Source organism: Pelobates fuscus, chromosome 3, assembly GCF_036172605.1.
Source record: "Pelobates fuscus isolate aPelFus1 chromosome 3, aPelFus1.pri, whole genome shotgun sequence".
Taxonomy (NCBI): Eukaryota; Metazoa; Chordata; class Amphibia; order Anura; family Pelobatidae; genus Pelobates; species Pelobates fuscus.
Window position 1 is genome coordinate 359701925 of NC_086319.1, and position 13909 is coordinate 359715833.

At 46.9% G+C, this 13909-nt stretch overlaps 1 protein-coding gene across 1 annotated transcript; it reads right to left on the reverse strand.

Annotated features, from left to right (window-relative positions):
• Positions 1–208: 208 nt before the first annotated feature.
• LOC134601322 (histone H1B-like) lies at positions 209–893 on the reverse strand. Its single transcript, XM_063445795.1, has one exon. It carries the CDS (start codon positions 891–893, stop codon positions 252–254), a length of 642 nt encoding a protein of 213 aa, XP_063301865.1. The 3' UTR covers positions 209–251.
• Positions 894–13909: the final 13016 nt, after the last annotated feature.

Consider the following 13909-nt stretch of genomic DNA (forward strand, 5'->3'; position numbering starts at 1 on the left):
TCAACTTCCCACAAAAAAAATAATAAAAACATTTTATAAAGAGTAGCACTGACAAGGTACTTTCTATTTACATCCCAACGAGGTATTTTCTAGCACTAGATCCTGCTTTACGAATGAGAAATGGTGTGTGTGACATTCTATAAAATAAACACGTGCCTATCACAAATATAGCTCTTAAAGGACAAGGTGGTGGCTCTTAGAAGAGCCGTTTGGACTTTTAAATATAAATTAAAACAAGATACGAGCAGGGCTTATTTTTTCTTGGGAGCTGCCTTTTTAGCCTTTGCTGGACTCTTAGCGGCTTTGGGCTTGGCTGCCTTTTTAGCCGGGCTCTTTGTTGCTTTTTTAGCCGGACTCTTCACTGCCTTCTTGGGCTTGGCGGCTTTGACTTTCTTGGGGCTCTTGGTGACTTTTTTAGCGGAGGCTGCCGGCTTCTTGGCCTTCTTCGGGCTCTTCGCGGCTACCTTCTTCACTTTAGCCGGAGACTTGGAGGCTTTCTTTGGGGCGGGCTTCTTGACTTTAGCCGGTGCCTTCTTGGGCTTTGCAGCCTTGTCTTTGCTCTCCGCCTGCTTCTTGTTGAGCTTGAAGGAGCCGGAGGCTCCGCTACCTTTGACCTGGACGAGAGTCTCTTTAGTCACCAAGCCCTTGAGAGCCAGCTTGAGGCGGCTGTTATTCTTCTCCACATCGTAACCAGCGGCGGTCAAAGCCTTCTTCAGGGCTGCCAGGGACACCCCGCTGCGCTCTTTAGAGGCGGACACAGCTTTAACAAGGAGCTCGGACACGCTGGGACCGGACGGCTTGGCAGCTTTCTTGGCGCTGGATGCCTTCTTCGGCTGCTTCTTCTTAGAATCGATTTCAACCGCAGGAGCGGCAGCAGGAGCAGTTTCAGCCATGATCACTATTCACTATACCGATCAGTCAATAATTCCGTTCACAGCCGGCTCTCATTTATAGATCTCAAGCTGGCATCCTATAGGCTGATCTAAGCGCGCTCTGATTGGATACAGTCTTATGACACACCCTTCACTTTCCCTTCTCCTGCTTTTCACACACTGCTCTCACTCTGTGTTTCCGAGTGGATACAACTAATAGATTTTACTGAAATAAGAGAACGGATGTCGATGTCATCCATCGTGAAATGTACTAAACTATCTTATCTAGAGTTTATTAGCAGTCTCATGGCTCCCGAGGGCTGTCACAATGTAGTAGAGCTGGGGAAAGCAGACACAACTCGTTTGTGATCAGCTTGATGTTCTCCAGAAACATTATTTCCAGAACTATTTAAATGATATATTTGAAGGCTTTCTTTCTCACTCTTATTCAGGGAAGGGAAGGGACCTGTGTTATCAAGGTGTGTTGTAGCTCATGTCATAAAGAAACAGAGAAGAGGGATGTTGCACCTCGTTTGTTCAGACAGTAAACTCAGGCAGTATGTAGTAAGATCATAGCATATAGTTGATATTTAATTTGCATAATCTTTATTCTATCTATTTATTCATTATCCTCTGAGTCTAACAGCAACTAAAACCAGTTATATATACTCTGGAAGGAAACTCTGCTCTGAGAATTTGCGTCCCTTGGTCATCTTGAGGTAGTGTGATGACCCCCTTGCCGACCTGCCAGTAGAGCGCTTTTTGGAGGGAAGGTTCAGACTTATTGGAGCAATTGCTTCCTGAGAGCCAGGGGGAGCTCCCTTCCATTTGACTGCAGGAACTCCCACTCTTTGATTGGCCCAAGACACAATTATGCTGGAACTATTTTGGGCTTGGCCCTCGTGTGCGGCCAGTCAAAATGTAACCCGGTGGCGATTCAACATTTTTTCATGGATCCTGGCACTATTTTACCAATTCGGATGAGAGCTATCCAGGGTTGTATGATATGTGGGGTGCCTGTGTGGTTTTATTGTATTATGGGGGTGTTTTTGTCTTAAGTACTTTGTATTTGGGAGATAATCAGTTTAGCGGTCAGGTGCTTGGATGGGCACTGTATGCACATGTGACGAAACCAATCTCGCCACATTGTATTGGAGGAGCCTGGTTGCCCGTGTTCTATCAAAAAACCCTACCCCGTGAAAATTCCCTACCCTCGTCACTTCCGGTGACGCAGCCGCACCGGAAGTGACCCTCATCCAATGGAGGAGGAGGGTGTGCGCCGCCGCGCAAGCGCACACCAAATAGGTAGGGATTTTTCACGGGGTAGGGGAAATGAATGCAACAGTGCGCACGCGCGACAAAGTACTCCTGTCGGGGGTACAGCGCGCGTGCGCACGAGTTGCAAGGGAGCGCTTCACAAACCGCGCATGCGCAGTATAGGGGTAGGGAAATTTGATGGCTATTAGCCCTGTGAAATCTCCCTACCCCTATACTGCGCATGCGCGGACTCATCATCAGATTAAAGCCTCTCCCTGCTCCCAACACTCTCAGCCATCCAAGATTGAGGGTGAATTATGGTGGGACGGTGGGTGTTTATGTGCATTATATTGGGGGGTCTGTGCAGACCCCCAATTCTGCACAGACCCCCCAATTCTGCGCAGACCCCCCCAATATAATGCACATAAACACCCACCGTCCCACCATAATTCACCCTCAATCTTGGATGGCTGAGAGTGTTGGGAGCAGGGAGAGGCTTTAATCCGACGATCAGAGTTCGCGCATGCGCAGTATAGGGGTAGGGAGATCTCACAGGGCTAATAGCCATCAAAATTCCCTACCCCTATACTGCGCACGCGCAAACTCTGATCGTCGGATTAAAGCCTCTCTCCCTTGCCACTAGTGCGCACGCGCGCTGTACCTCCGACGGGAGTACTTTGCCGCGCGTGCGCACTGTGGCGTTAATTTCCCCTACCCCGTGAAAAATCCCTACCTAGCCTAGTTGTTGTGCGCCTGCGCGGCGGCGCACACCCTCCTCCTCCATTGGATGAGGGTCACTTCCGGTGCGGCCGCGTCACCGGAAGTGACGAGGGTAGGGAATTTTCACGGGGTAGGGTTTTTTGATAGAACACCCGCCTACTGCCTTTGGATTATGGACCGGCAGCTAAAGGGTTAATTTTACTGTGCAGAAGGATTTATTTCTCCCTTTCTGCACAGCAGTTCGGTAGATTTCATATACCGAACAAACAGCCGTTCACCAACCTTCCCAGAGCCGTGGGAAGCCGGCCGGCGTTGTTAATTGGCCACCCAGGAGCTGGAGTGTGCCTCCTATTTACCTCCCTGAAGCTGCGGTTAACCGCAGCTTAATTGCTTGTTAACTTTGTGCCTGCTGTTACACTTTGCGGCCGCTAGGTGGCGGTGTTCTGGATCTCCCCGGGCAGCCAGCGATTTTCTGCCCGGCTTTCATGCACCAAAATCGTACACTTTTACGTGCAGGCACCGCTGAACCTCCAGCCCCTGGTTCTAATTCGTATGGATTTGGTGAATACAGGGAAATTCGGTGTTTTATGTTTTATGTGAATCCTTTAACCCAGATAGCAATGCCATGGAGCCTGTTCGTATAATTAAAGACTTTAGCTCCATGGCACTTAAACTGTATTTGGGTGGTCTGGGTGCCATTCACCTAATAATGTGCACCCAGACCTGAGCTATCTGGGGATATGTTACATGTCTGTGTTTTGTGTATAAAATGTGTCTTTATGTATTTTAAAGTGATAGTCTGTTTCTGTGTCACCACGTGCATAATGGAGTCTTGCCTTTGTCCTGGGAGATAATTTAATTACTTCATTAATTATCTCCAGGACAGAGAGGAGGAAACCAGGATGCATTGTGGGAAAGTATTGTGGCTGAGTGTACGAAAATGATACATGTCTGTCTGCTGTTACAGTCTTCCATCTGGTCCCCTAGGGGAGTGTCCACCAGGTGGGAGACCTGCATAAATACAGGGGCAGGTAGCCCTGAATAAACAGACCACTGCTTGACCCTCAACACGGAGCCTTGTCTCGTTCTTGGGGGGATTCACTGTATGCTGTTGGAGATTGATTGCTAGGAGTGTAAGCTGATATATGCTTTTCCTGTTCGTCTGCTAGCAACTATTCGTGAGGTTCCAGTTTGGAGTGCTACCTTATTCCCTTGTATGTAGTTCGGGAGTTTGATGCATTCACCTATATCCAATTTGTGAGGTTTGGTGATTTTACAGTAGCTGTGCCTGTCTCTCAGAAAGGGGCATATCGCCTAAACAGATTTTAACCCCTTGTCTGCTGAAACGGTCCGTTACAATTGGTGGCAAGCGGCGAGATCGTTTCTACAGCCAGAAGGACAGCTACAGGAGACACCATTGCTCTGGATTTTACAATTTGAGGGCAACGCATGTCTCAGTACAGCGACCCTGACAGCACCAGCATGGAACCAGCAGTGGAGTTCGATGAGGCTGACATGGATGACCGAGATGCAGTACGCAAAGGCATCTGGTACCAGGCACTGGGTATTGTGGAATACCAGCAGGACGGGAGATTCCCCAAGGAAGAGCAGCGGTTGCAGAAGCAAGTAGCCCTGCGGATGCCCTTCCTGGGAGAGCAGCCCCTGGAGGAATGGGTGAGAGAATTGGAACACCTAGTATGGCAGGAGATGTGGCTGGAGGATGCCTACCAGGCGCTTTGGTGGTATGTTGCACAGTACCTGCCCTGGACAGCCTGGAGTCCTGTTCTGGATCTCCCCGGGCAGCCAGCAATTTTCTGCCCGGCTTTCATGCACCAAAATCGGACACTTTTACGTGCAGGCACCGCTGAACCTCCAGCCCCTGGTTCTAATTCGTATGGATTTGGTGAATGCAGGGAAATTTGGTGTTTTATGCTTTATGTGAATCCTTTAACCCAGATAGCAATGCCATGGAGCCTGTTCGTATAATTAAAGACTTTAGCTCCATGGCACTTAAACTGTATTTGGGTGGTCTGGGTGCCATTCACCTAATAATGTGCACCCAGACCTGAGCTATCTGGGGATATGTTACATGTCTGTGTTTTGTGTATAAAATGTGTCTTTATGTATTTTAAAGTGATAGTCTGTTTCTGTGTCACCACGTGCATAATGGAGTCTTGCCTTTGTCCTGGGAGATAATTTAATTACTTAATTAATTATCTCCAGGACAGAGAGGAGGAAACCAGGATGCATTGTGGGAAAGTATTGTGGCTGAGTGTACGAAAATGATACATGTCTGTCTGCTGTTACAGTCTTCCATCTGGTCCCCTAGGGGAGTGTCCACCAAGTGGGAGACCTGCATAAATACAGGGGCAGGTAGCCCTGAATAAACAGACCACTGCTTGACCCTCAACACGGAGCCTTGTCTCGTTCTTTGGGGGATTCACTGTATGCTGTTGGAGATTGATTGCTAGGAGTGTAATCTGATATATGCTTTTCCTGTTCGTCTGCTAGCAACTATTCGTGAGGTTCCAGTTTGGAGTGCTACCTTATTCCCTTGTATGTAGTTCGGGAGTTTGATGCATTCACCTATATCCAATTTGTGAGGTTTGGTGATTTTACAGTAGCTGTGCCTGTCTCTCAGAAAGGGGCATATCGCCTAAACAGATTTTAACCCCTTGTCTGCTGAAACGGTCCGTTACAATTGGTGGCAAGCGGCGAGATCGTTTCTACAGCCAGAAGGACAGCTACAGGAGACACCATTGCTCTGGATTTTACAATTTGAGGGCAACGCATGTCTCAGTACAGCGACCCTGACAGCACCAGCATGGAACCAGCAGTGGAGTTCGATGAGGCTGACATGGATGACCGAGATGCAGTACGCAAAGGCATCTGGTACCAGGCACTGGGTATTGTGGAATACCAGCAGGACGGGAGATTCCCCAAGGAAGAGCAGCGGTTGCAGAAGCGAGTAGCCCTGCGGATGCCCTTCCTGGGAGAGCAGCCCCTGGAGGAATGGGTGAGAGAATTGGAACACCTAGTATGGCAGGAGATGTGGCTGGAGGATGCCTACCAGGCGCTTTGGTGGTATGTTGCACAGTACCTGCCCTGGACAGCCGAGCATGACAAGCCAGAGGGAGAGGAGTTTGATGGTCCTGGCTTGTTATGGGAGACTTTTGCAGAGCCTGAGTTTGGGAGCGCTACACAAGCCCAGTTCCAGGATCTCTTTGAGTGGAGGGAGAGCAGGTATGACTGGGACGACACTCATAAGATTGAGCAAGACCTGGTCCATCTGGTGACCCGGGAGATGGAGCTGGAACAGGGCTACCAAAATCTGTTCCACTCCAGTGAGAAGGCTCAGTAGGGAAGCGCAGACCCAGATCCAGACCCCTTCAGCTGGGAAGATATTGTACAGTTTTACTGTTTTACTATTGGTTGAAAAGGCAGTAACACGCCTTGTATGTTTTTTTTATTTTTATAACACATGCCTTAACTGCTTTGATCCAGATGTTTATTATTTGTTGGTTTAACTACCATAAAAATGCAGAATGTGACACGGCATACCGCCATATCTTGTTCTTAGGGTATAGTTAGTGAAGACCTGGTGTAACGGACCGTTTCGCTCAGAAGGGGATAAAAATTGTTTAGGCGATAATCCCCTTTTTCATAGACCAGCAACTACAGCAATCACCAATCTCCCGAATTCCAAACTGTACAAATTCACCAACTCCCGAACTGCAAAAACACGAACCCTGGAATCAGCCGAACAGGAAAAGCATACAATCTGCTTACACTCCTGGCAGTCAGCATACAATCCAATTCCCCCAAAGAACGAGACGACACATCGCTTTGAGGGTTAAGCAGGAACTGGTTTACTGAGGGCTACCTGCCCAGTATTTATGCGGGTCTCCCACTTGGTGGACACTCCCCTAAGGGACCAAATGGAAGACTGAAACAGCAGACAGGCATGTATCACTTTAGTACATACAGCCACAATACTTTCCCACAATGCATCCTGGCTTCCTCCTCTCTGTCCTGGAGATAATTAGTGAAGTAATTCAATTATCTCCCAGGACAAAGGCAAAACTCCATTATACATGTGGGGACACAAAACAGACTATCACTTTAAAATACATAAAGACACATTTTATACATAAAACACAGACATGTAACATATCCCCAGATAGCTCAGGTCTGAGTGCACATTATTAGGTGAATGGCACCCAGACCACCCAAATACAGTTTAATTGCCATGGAGCCAAAGTCTTTAATTATATGAACAGGCTCCATGGCAATGCTATCCAGGACCGGTGCTAGGATTTTTAGTTACACAGGCGAAGATGCATTTTGTTTAAAATAAGGTTCATACAAACACAGAAATAATCATACAGAGACATACACACACAGACAGAGACATACATGCAAGCATATAGACATACATACAGAGGCATACCATACATACATACATACATACATACATAGACATACAGAAACAAACATACAGAGACATCCAGGCATACAGACACATACATACATACAGGCATACAAAGACATACACGCATACAGAGACATACCGTCATACAGACACATACGTACAAAGACATACAGGCATACAGACACATACATTTGTACATACAGAGACATACAGGCATACGGACACATACATATGTACATACAGAGACATACACAATTACATACTTACATCAGTTAAATCTTGTCCCCTGGATGCATGCTGTCTGGCTCCTTGGAGTCCTGCCCTGCAGCCCAGCCCCATCACAGGGCGCCAGCCGCGCTGTGTGGTACACAGGGAGCAGGGATATGATGTCATCCATATCCTCGCCCCCTCCACACAGCCTGTGGCAGACACCAGGGTAGGTGCAGTGGCGTACACATGACCCATGGGGCCCCAGTGCGCAAATTGATCCGTGCCCCCCCCCCTCGCTCTTACTCTGCGCGGGCCGGGGCCGCAACTCATGGTGGCGGGCACCTGGTCGCAGGGGTTGCAGGGCTATGACCCCTGCGACCGTGGTCTGTACGCCAGTGCATGGAGATGCACACACAATTAAAGGACCACTACAGACACCCAGATCACATCAGCTCAATGAAGTGGTCTGGGTGTCAGGTCCCTCTAGTTTTAACCCTGCAGCTGAAAACATAGCAGTTTCAGAGAAACTGCTATGTTTCACCGAGGGTTAATCCAGCCTATAGTGGATGTCTCACTGACAGCCGCTAGAGGAGCTTCCGCTATTCTAAAACACTGAACGTCCATAGGAAAGCATTGAGTAATGCTTTCCTATGGGCGGTTTGAATGCGTGCGCTGCAAGAGCATTCAGAGCTGAGAGGCGGAGGGATCCCCAGTGCCAAGGGAGTCCGGTGCTAGAGAAAGGTAAGTGCTGAAGACACACACACACTCTCACGAACAGATGCATACACACCAGCTAACAGACACACACATTTACTGACAGACACACTCAGCGACAGACATACATACACACTCACTTACAAAACATACACTCTCACTGACAAACACACACTCACAAATACACACACAAACACACTCAGTAAGAGACACACAGTAACACACTTACTGACACTCACTAGCAGACACACTCACTGACACACTAGCAGACACACTCACTGACACTCACTAGCAGACACACACTTACACTCATTAGCAGACACACACTGACACTCACTAGCAGACACACACTGACACTCACTAGCAGACACACTCACTGAAACTAGCGGACACACTCACTGACATTAGCAGACACACTCACTGACACTAGCAGACACACACACTGACACTAGCAGACACACACACTGACACTCACTAGCAGAAACTCATTGACACTCACTAGCAGACACACACACTGACACTCACTAGCAGACACACTCACTGACACTCACTAGCAGACACACTCACTGACACTCACTGACACTCACTAGCAGACACACTCACTGACACACTAGCAGACACACACTGACACTCACTAGCAGACACACACTGACACTCACTAGCAGACACACACTGACACTCACTAGCACTCACTGACACTAGCATACACACTCACTGAAACTAGCAGACACACTCACTGACATTAGCAGACACACTCACTGACACTAGCAGACACACACACTGATACTAGCAGACACACTCACTGACACTCACTAGCAGACACTCACTGACACTCACTAGCAGACACACTCACTGACACTCACTAGCAGACACACACACTGACACTCACTCTGACACTCACTAGCAGACACTCATTGACACTCACTAGCAGACACACTCACTGACACTCACTAGCAGACACACTCACTGACACTCACTAGCAGACACACACACTGACACTCACTCTGACACTCACTAGCAGACACTCATTGACACTCACTGACACTCACTAGCAGACACACACACACACTGACACTCACTAGCAGACACACTCACTGACACTCACTAGCAGACACACGCATTGACACTCACTGACACTCACTAGCAGACACACACATTGACACTCACTGACACTCACTAGCAGACACAAACACACACACTAAAACTCACACTAACACATGTTTTTTTTTATTAATTTAATCCCCCAGTCTCCTTACCTTTTTGGAGTGCTGAAGGGATTCCCTGGGGTCCAGTGGTGCTGCTGGGCTCCTGGGCTCCTTGGCTGGCTCCCTCCCTGGCTGGCTGGCTCCCTGGCTGGCTCCCTGGCTGGCTGGCTTGCTCCCTGGCTGGCTGGCTGGCTCCCTGGCTGGCTGACTCCCAGGCTGGCTGGCTCCCGGGCTGGCGGGCGGACGCGAGGGAGCACTCTCCCATGTGTGCTTCCTCTTCAGCTCCCTCGCGCACCGTGTAGGGATGCCGGCGCCGTAAGATGACATCATCTTCCGGCTCCGTTATCAGTATGCGGCGCGCGAGGGAGCTGAAGAGGAAGCACACATGGGAGAGTGCTCCCTCGCGCGCCCGCAGAACCGGGCGCTCGGCCACGCTACAATAGGTCGTCGGTTGGAGGGGAGCGCAGTGCGCTTCCCTCCTTCCGGTCAGCCTGATTTTGCGTCCCCAGGGCCGGTGCGCCCTAAGGCCGCCTTCTGGTAGCGCCGGCCCTGTTGCTATCTGGGTTAAAACATTCACATAAAACATAAAATACAGAATTTCCCTGCATTCACCAAATCCATACGAATTGGAACCAGGGGCTGGAGGTTCAGTGGCGCCTGCACGTAAAAGTGTCTGATTTTTTGAGGGGGCGGGTCCTGACATCCGATGTGAACGGTCGCAAATACTGAGAGCTCCCGGCCGGCGGCAGTAAAACTGGCATAAACAACTGAAAATACCTACTTAATGGGCAACAAAAGGAAACAGACTCAGCCCTCATACACCCAAGAATCAGGCACGCCAAGAAACTCGAACGGTCTCGACAAATATTTCCGAGATACAGTGAAAGTGCTCGGAGGAGGCCTAACTGACAACATGGCGACGCCATCTTGCCCGCGCAAAACGCCCGACCCCAGCACGACAGGAGAAGAGATCTCCCCAACTACCAGCATTGCAGATGGGCTAGCAAACATAAGGGAAACCCTTGCACATTTACCTTCCAGGGACGAGCTGGCTAGCATGATAGCGAAGCTAGAATCCTCAGTACAAGACCAAGTCTCCGCCATTTCTGCAGACATCAGGCAAGTAAACACGAGGGTGGGAGACCTGGAAGAGGACAGAGACCAAATTTTTTTTTTTCAATTTAAGATTTTTATTTTTTTTTGAAATTGAAATATAGAACAATAAGATGTGTCACAGAATGCAATACCAAATATCGCATACATTACAGTAGAATACACAAAAATTGAGTTTCACAGTAAATACTTTCATGGAATGTATACAAAACAGTAGATAACACAATAATTAAGGTTCAAAACAGAGTAAGTGAGTAAGCCAACTGATAAACTGTCATGGCAAGGTAGTTACTCAACATATATTCAAGTTGGTCAACCAAAGAAAAAGAAAAAAAAAAAAAAAAAAAAAAAAAAAACAACAAATGAAACAATATTTAAAATTCAACCAGGTAGAATTAATAGGAAATAGCTTGACGGAGAGGGTAGGCGCAGTTGTTGCAGTGTTGCTAGTTATGGCAGGGAATAATTAAGTAATTCAATGAGACCGTTTGTACGAAATCACAGGTTAGATTCGAGCATTGCATTAAATGTGTGTGTAGTTTAACTGAGATAGTAGATTGACGTGAGGTTGTGTTTAAGGTGGGCATTCGAATGTTGAACGACATGAGTTACGTGGTGGGGAGGTTGTAGGGGGGGGGAGAGGATTGGGAGGTGAAAGATTCAAGCGGATTTAGGCTTAGAGTATTCGATGCCTTTAGTTGCCAGGAAGTGCAGCCAAGGCTTCCAGATTTTGGTAAAGGTTTGAAAATTTTTTGTTTGTGCATAGGTTATTTCTTCCATTTGTCTGACCTCGTCTACTTTACTAATCCACTCTCTGATAGAAGGGATTTGCGCTTGCTTCCAGTATATAGGAATGAGTTGTGACGCCGCCATTACTAAGTAATTGAACAGTGAGGCTTTGTTTTTTCCGATATCTGGAGGGGCTAAGGAGAATAAGTAATGTTGCGGTGTAAGCGGAATGGTAGCAGCAAGTATCAGCTGTGTTATGACCTGAATCCTCTTCCAGAATGTTGCAATCCGTGGACAAAGCCACCAAATGTGGGCATGATGTGCTAGGTCGTGATTGCATCTCCAGCATGTCTGTTGTGTCAGATTATGTATTTTTTTAAGTTTAGCTGGGGTGAAATGCCAACGGGTGATGCGTTTATAATTACTTTCTTGAGCAGCGGTGGATGAGGTGGATTTGTGTGCGATCATGAAATTTTTTTTCCAGTCAGAGTGAGGTATGTCTATTTGCAGTTCCTCCATCCAATGTTTTGTGCTAGCAGGTAAAGATATATCTCTAGATTTCCTTATTAGTCTATACATGATAGAAAGTGATTTCTTTGTGATTGTGTGTTCTGAACAAAGTTGTTCAAAGTCTGTCAGTGGTCTTTTCTCTGCAAGAAAGAGATTGGCACTTTTAAGGAAATGGATCAGTTGGGCATAGTGTAATCGTTGGTTGCCCGTTGGGGTGGTGTTGGGAATTAGATGAGTCAAGGATTTTATGTTATCGTTGGTGTCGGTGATATCTTTTAGTTGTAAGGCCTCGCCAGAATGGTAGAGGTCATACGTGCTCCCTGATTGCCCTCTTTGAAAATCTGGATTGTGCGTGAGAGGATATAGCGGGGAGGGGTGAGGGGCAATTGATGATGTTTTGGTTAGCTTCTGCCATATTTGAAGGGTAGGTCTAATCGTGGGATGGTTATCAATTGTGAGTTGACGCTGAGCTGGGTTTGTGAATAGCCATGGTCTTAAATGTAAAGGTATGGGCGAAGATACATTTTCAATCTGCACCCAGTGGAGGTTTGGGTTGGGTCGCGACCATTCGTAAATTCGGGCCAGGTGGGTTGCTTTGTGATATGTTTCAAGATCCGGGAGGTTAATTCCTCCCTGATCCCTAAGAGACCAAATTTTAGACAGACTCCTCACCCTAGAACATCAACAAAAAAACAGAGACAACAGAACCCACTACATTATGAGAAACACTGAAGACCTCGATAATAGAGGCAGACGAAACAACATTAGGATAAGAGGGATCCCAGAATCACAGGAAAACCCTGAAAATCTCCATAATACTCTACAATCTTTGTTTAACAAGATCCTACAGAGGCCAGAAGACACCCCAATTCTATTAGATAGAGCACACAGGGCTTTAAGACCCAAAGGCCTCCCACAAGACTCCCCCAGAGACATTATATGCAGAGTTCACTACTATACTGTAAAAGAAGACATTATGAGAAACGCCAGGGACTCTTCTGACATACTGGAGGGAAGGGTTGGGTGTGGGTGGCGGGGGGGGAGGAGGGGGGCGCCTGAGTTTTGTCCTGCCTAGGGCAGCACAAAACCAGGATACACCACTGCCTGGGAGTGAGAGCACTCTGTTCAAAGTTTTATCGGATCACGGTGGTTGCCCGATCCGATTAGGAGTTGCAGACAAGTTTTGTTGTAGCTCCCTGTCAAGTCACACCTCCCTGCATGTGACTTACACAGCCTTCCATAAACACTTCCTGTAAAGAGAGCCCTATTTAGGCTTTCTTTATTGCAAGTTCCGTTTAATTAAGATTTTCGTATCCCCTGCTATGTTAATAGCTTGCTAGACCCTGTGAGAGCCTCCTGTATGTGATTGAAGTTCAATTTAGAGATTGAGATACAATTATTTAAGGTAAATTACATCTGTTTGAAAGTGAAAACAGTTTTTTTTTTTGTTTTTTTGTTCCTTTCATGCAGGCTCTGTCAATCATAGCCAGTGGAGGCATGGCTAGGGCTGCATAAACAGAAACAAAGTGATTTAACTCCTAGATGACAGAGAATTGAGCAGTGAGACTGCAGGGGAATGATCTATACACTAAAACTGCTTTATTTAGCTAAAGTAATTTAGGCGACTATAGTGTTCCTTTAAGGGCTAATCGTAAAGCCAGAGCAATCTACATACAATCTATTTATCTGATATAGAATTGCCACACATAGAATCTCAACCCATAAAAATAAATAAAAAACAATATAGCAAGAAATGGATTGTCTTCTAAATATTGCTAGTAAATGGAAATTTCACTGGGTAATCACTATAAATGTATGTCACAAGACCGTACTAGCTGGTAGGATAACGTAATCCAAAATAGCTATCCAGAATGTATGAGCCCAAACTTAGATACTTTGTTATATTCATAAACAGAATTGAAGATTCATTCCAGATACGATCTGCTGTGTAACTCACTAGCCTGTTCAACAGTTAGTATTGTCATAGCGCTTAAGGTTTGATTGTTTTCAGGAGCAGTCCTTACATTTATCACTTATTTGGCACATAGTCTATGGAAAGCCAGTTTTAACTATTGTAGTGTATATATATATATTTTATATTGCTACCCGACGATCTAGGAATATTAAGTAAGGGGTCTATTTGGGCA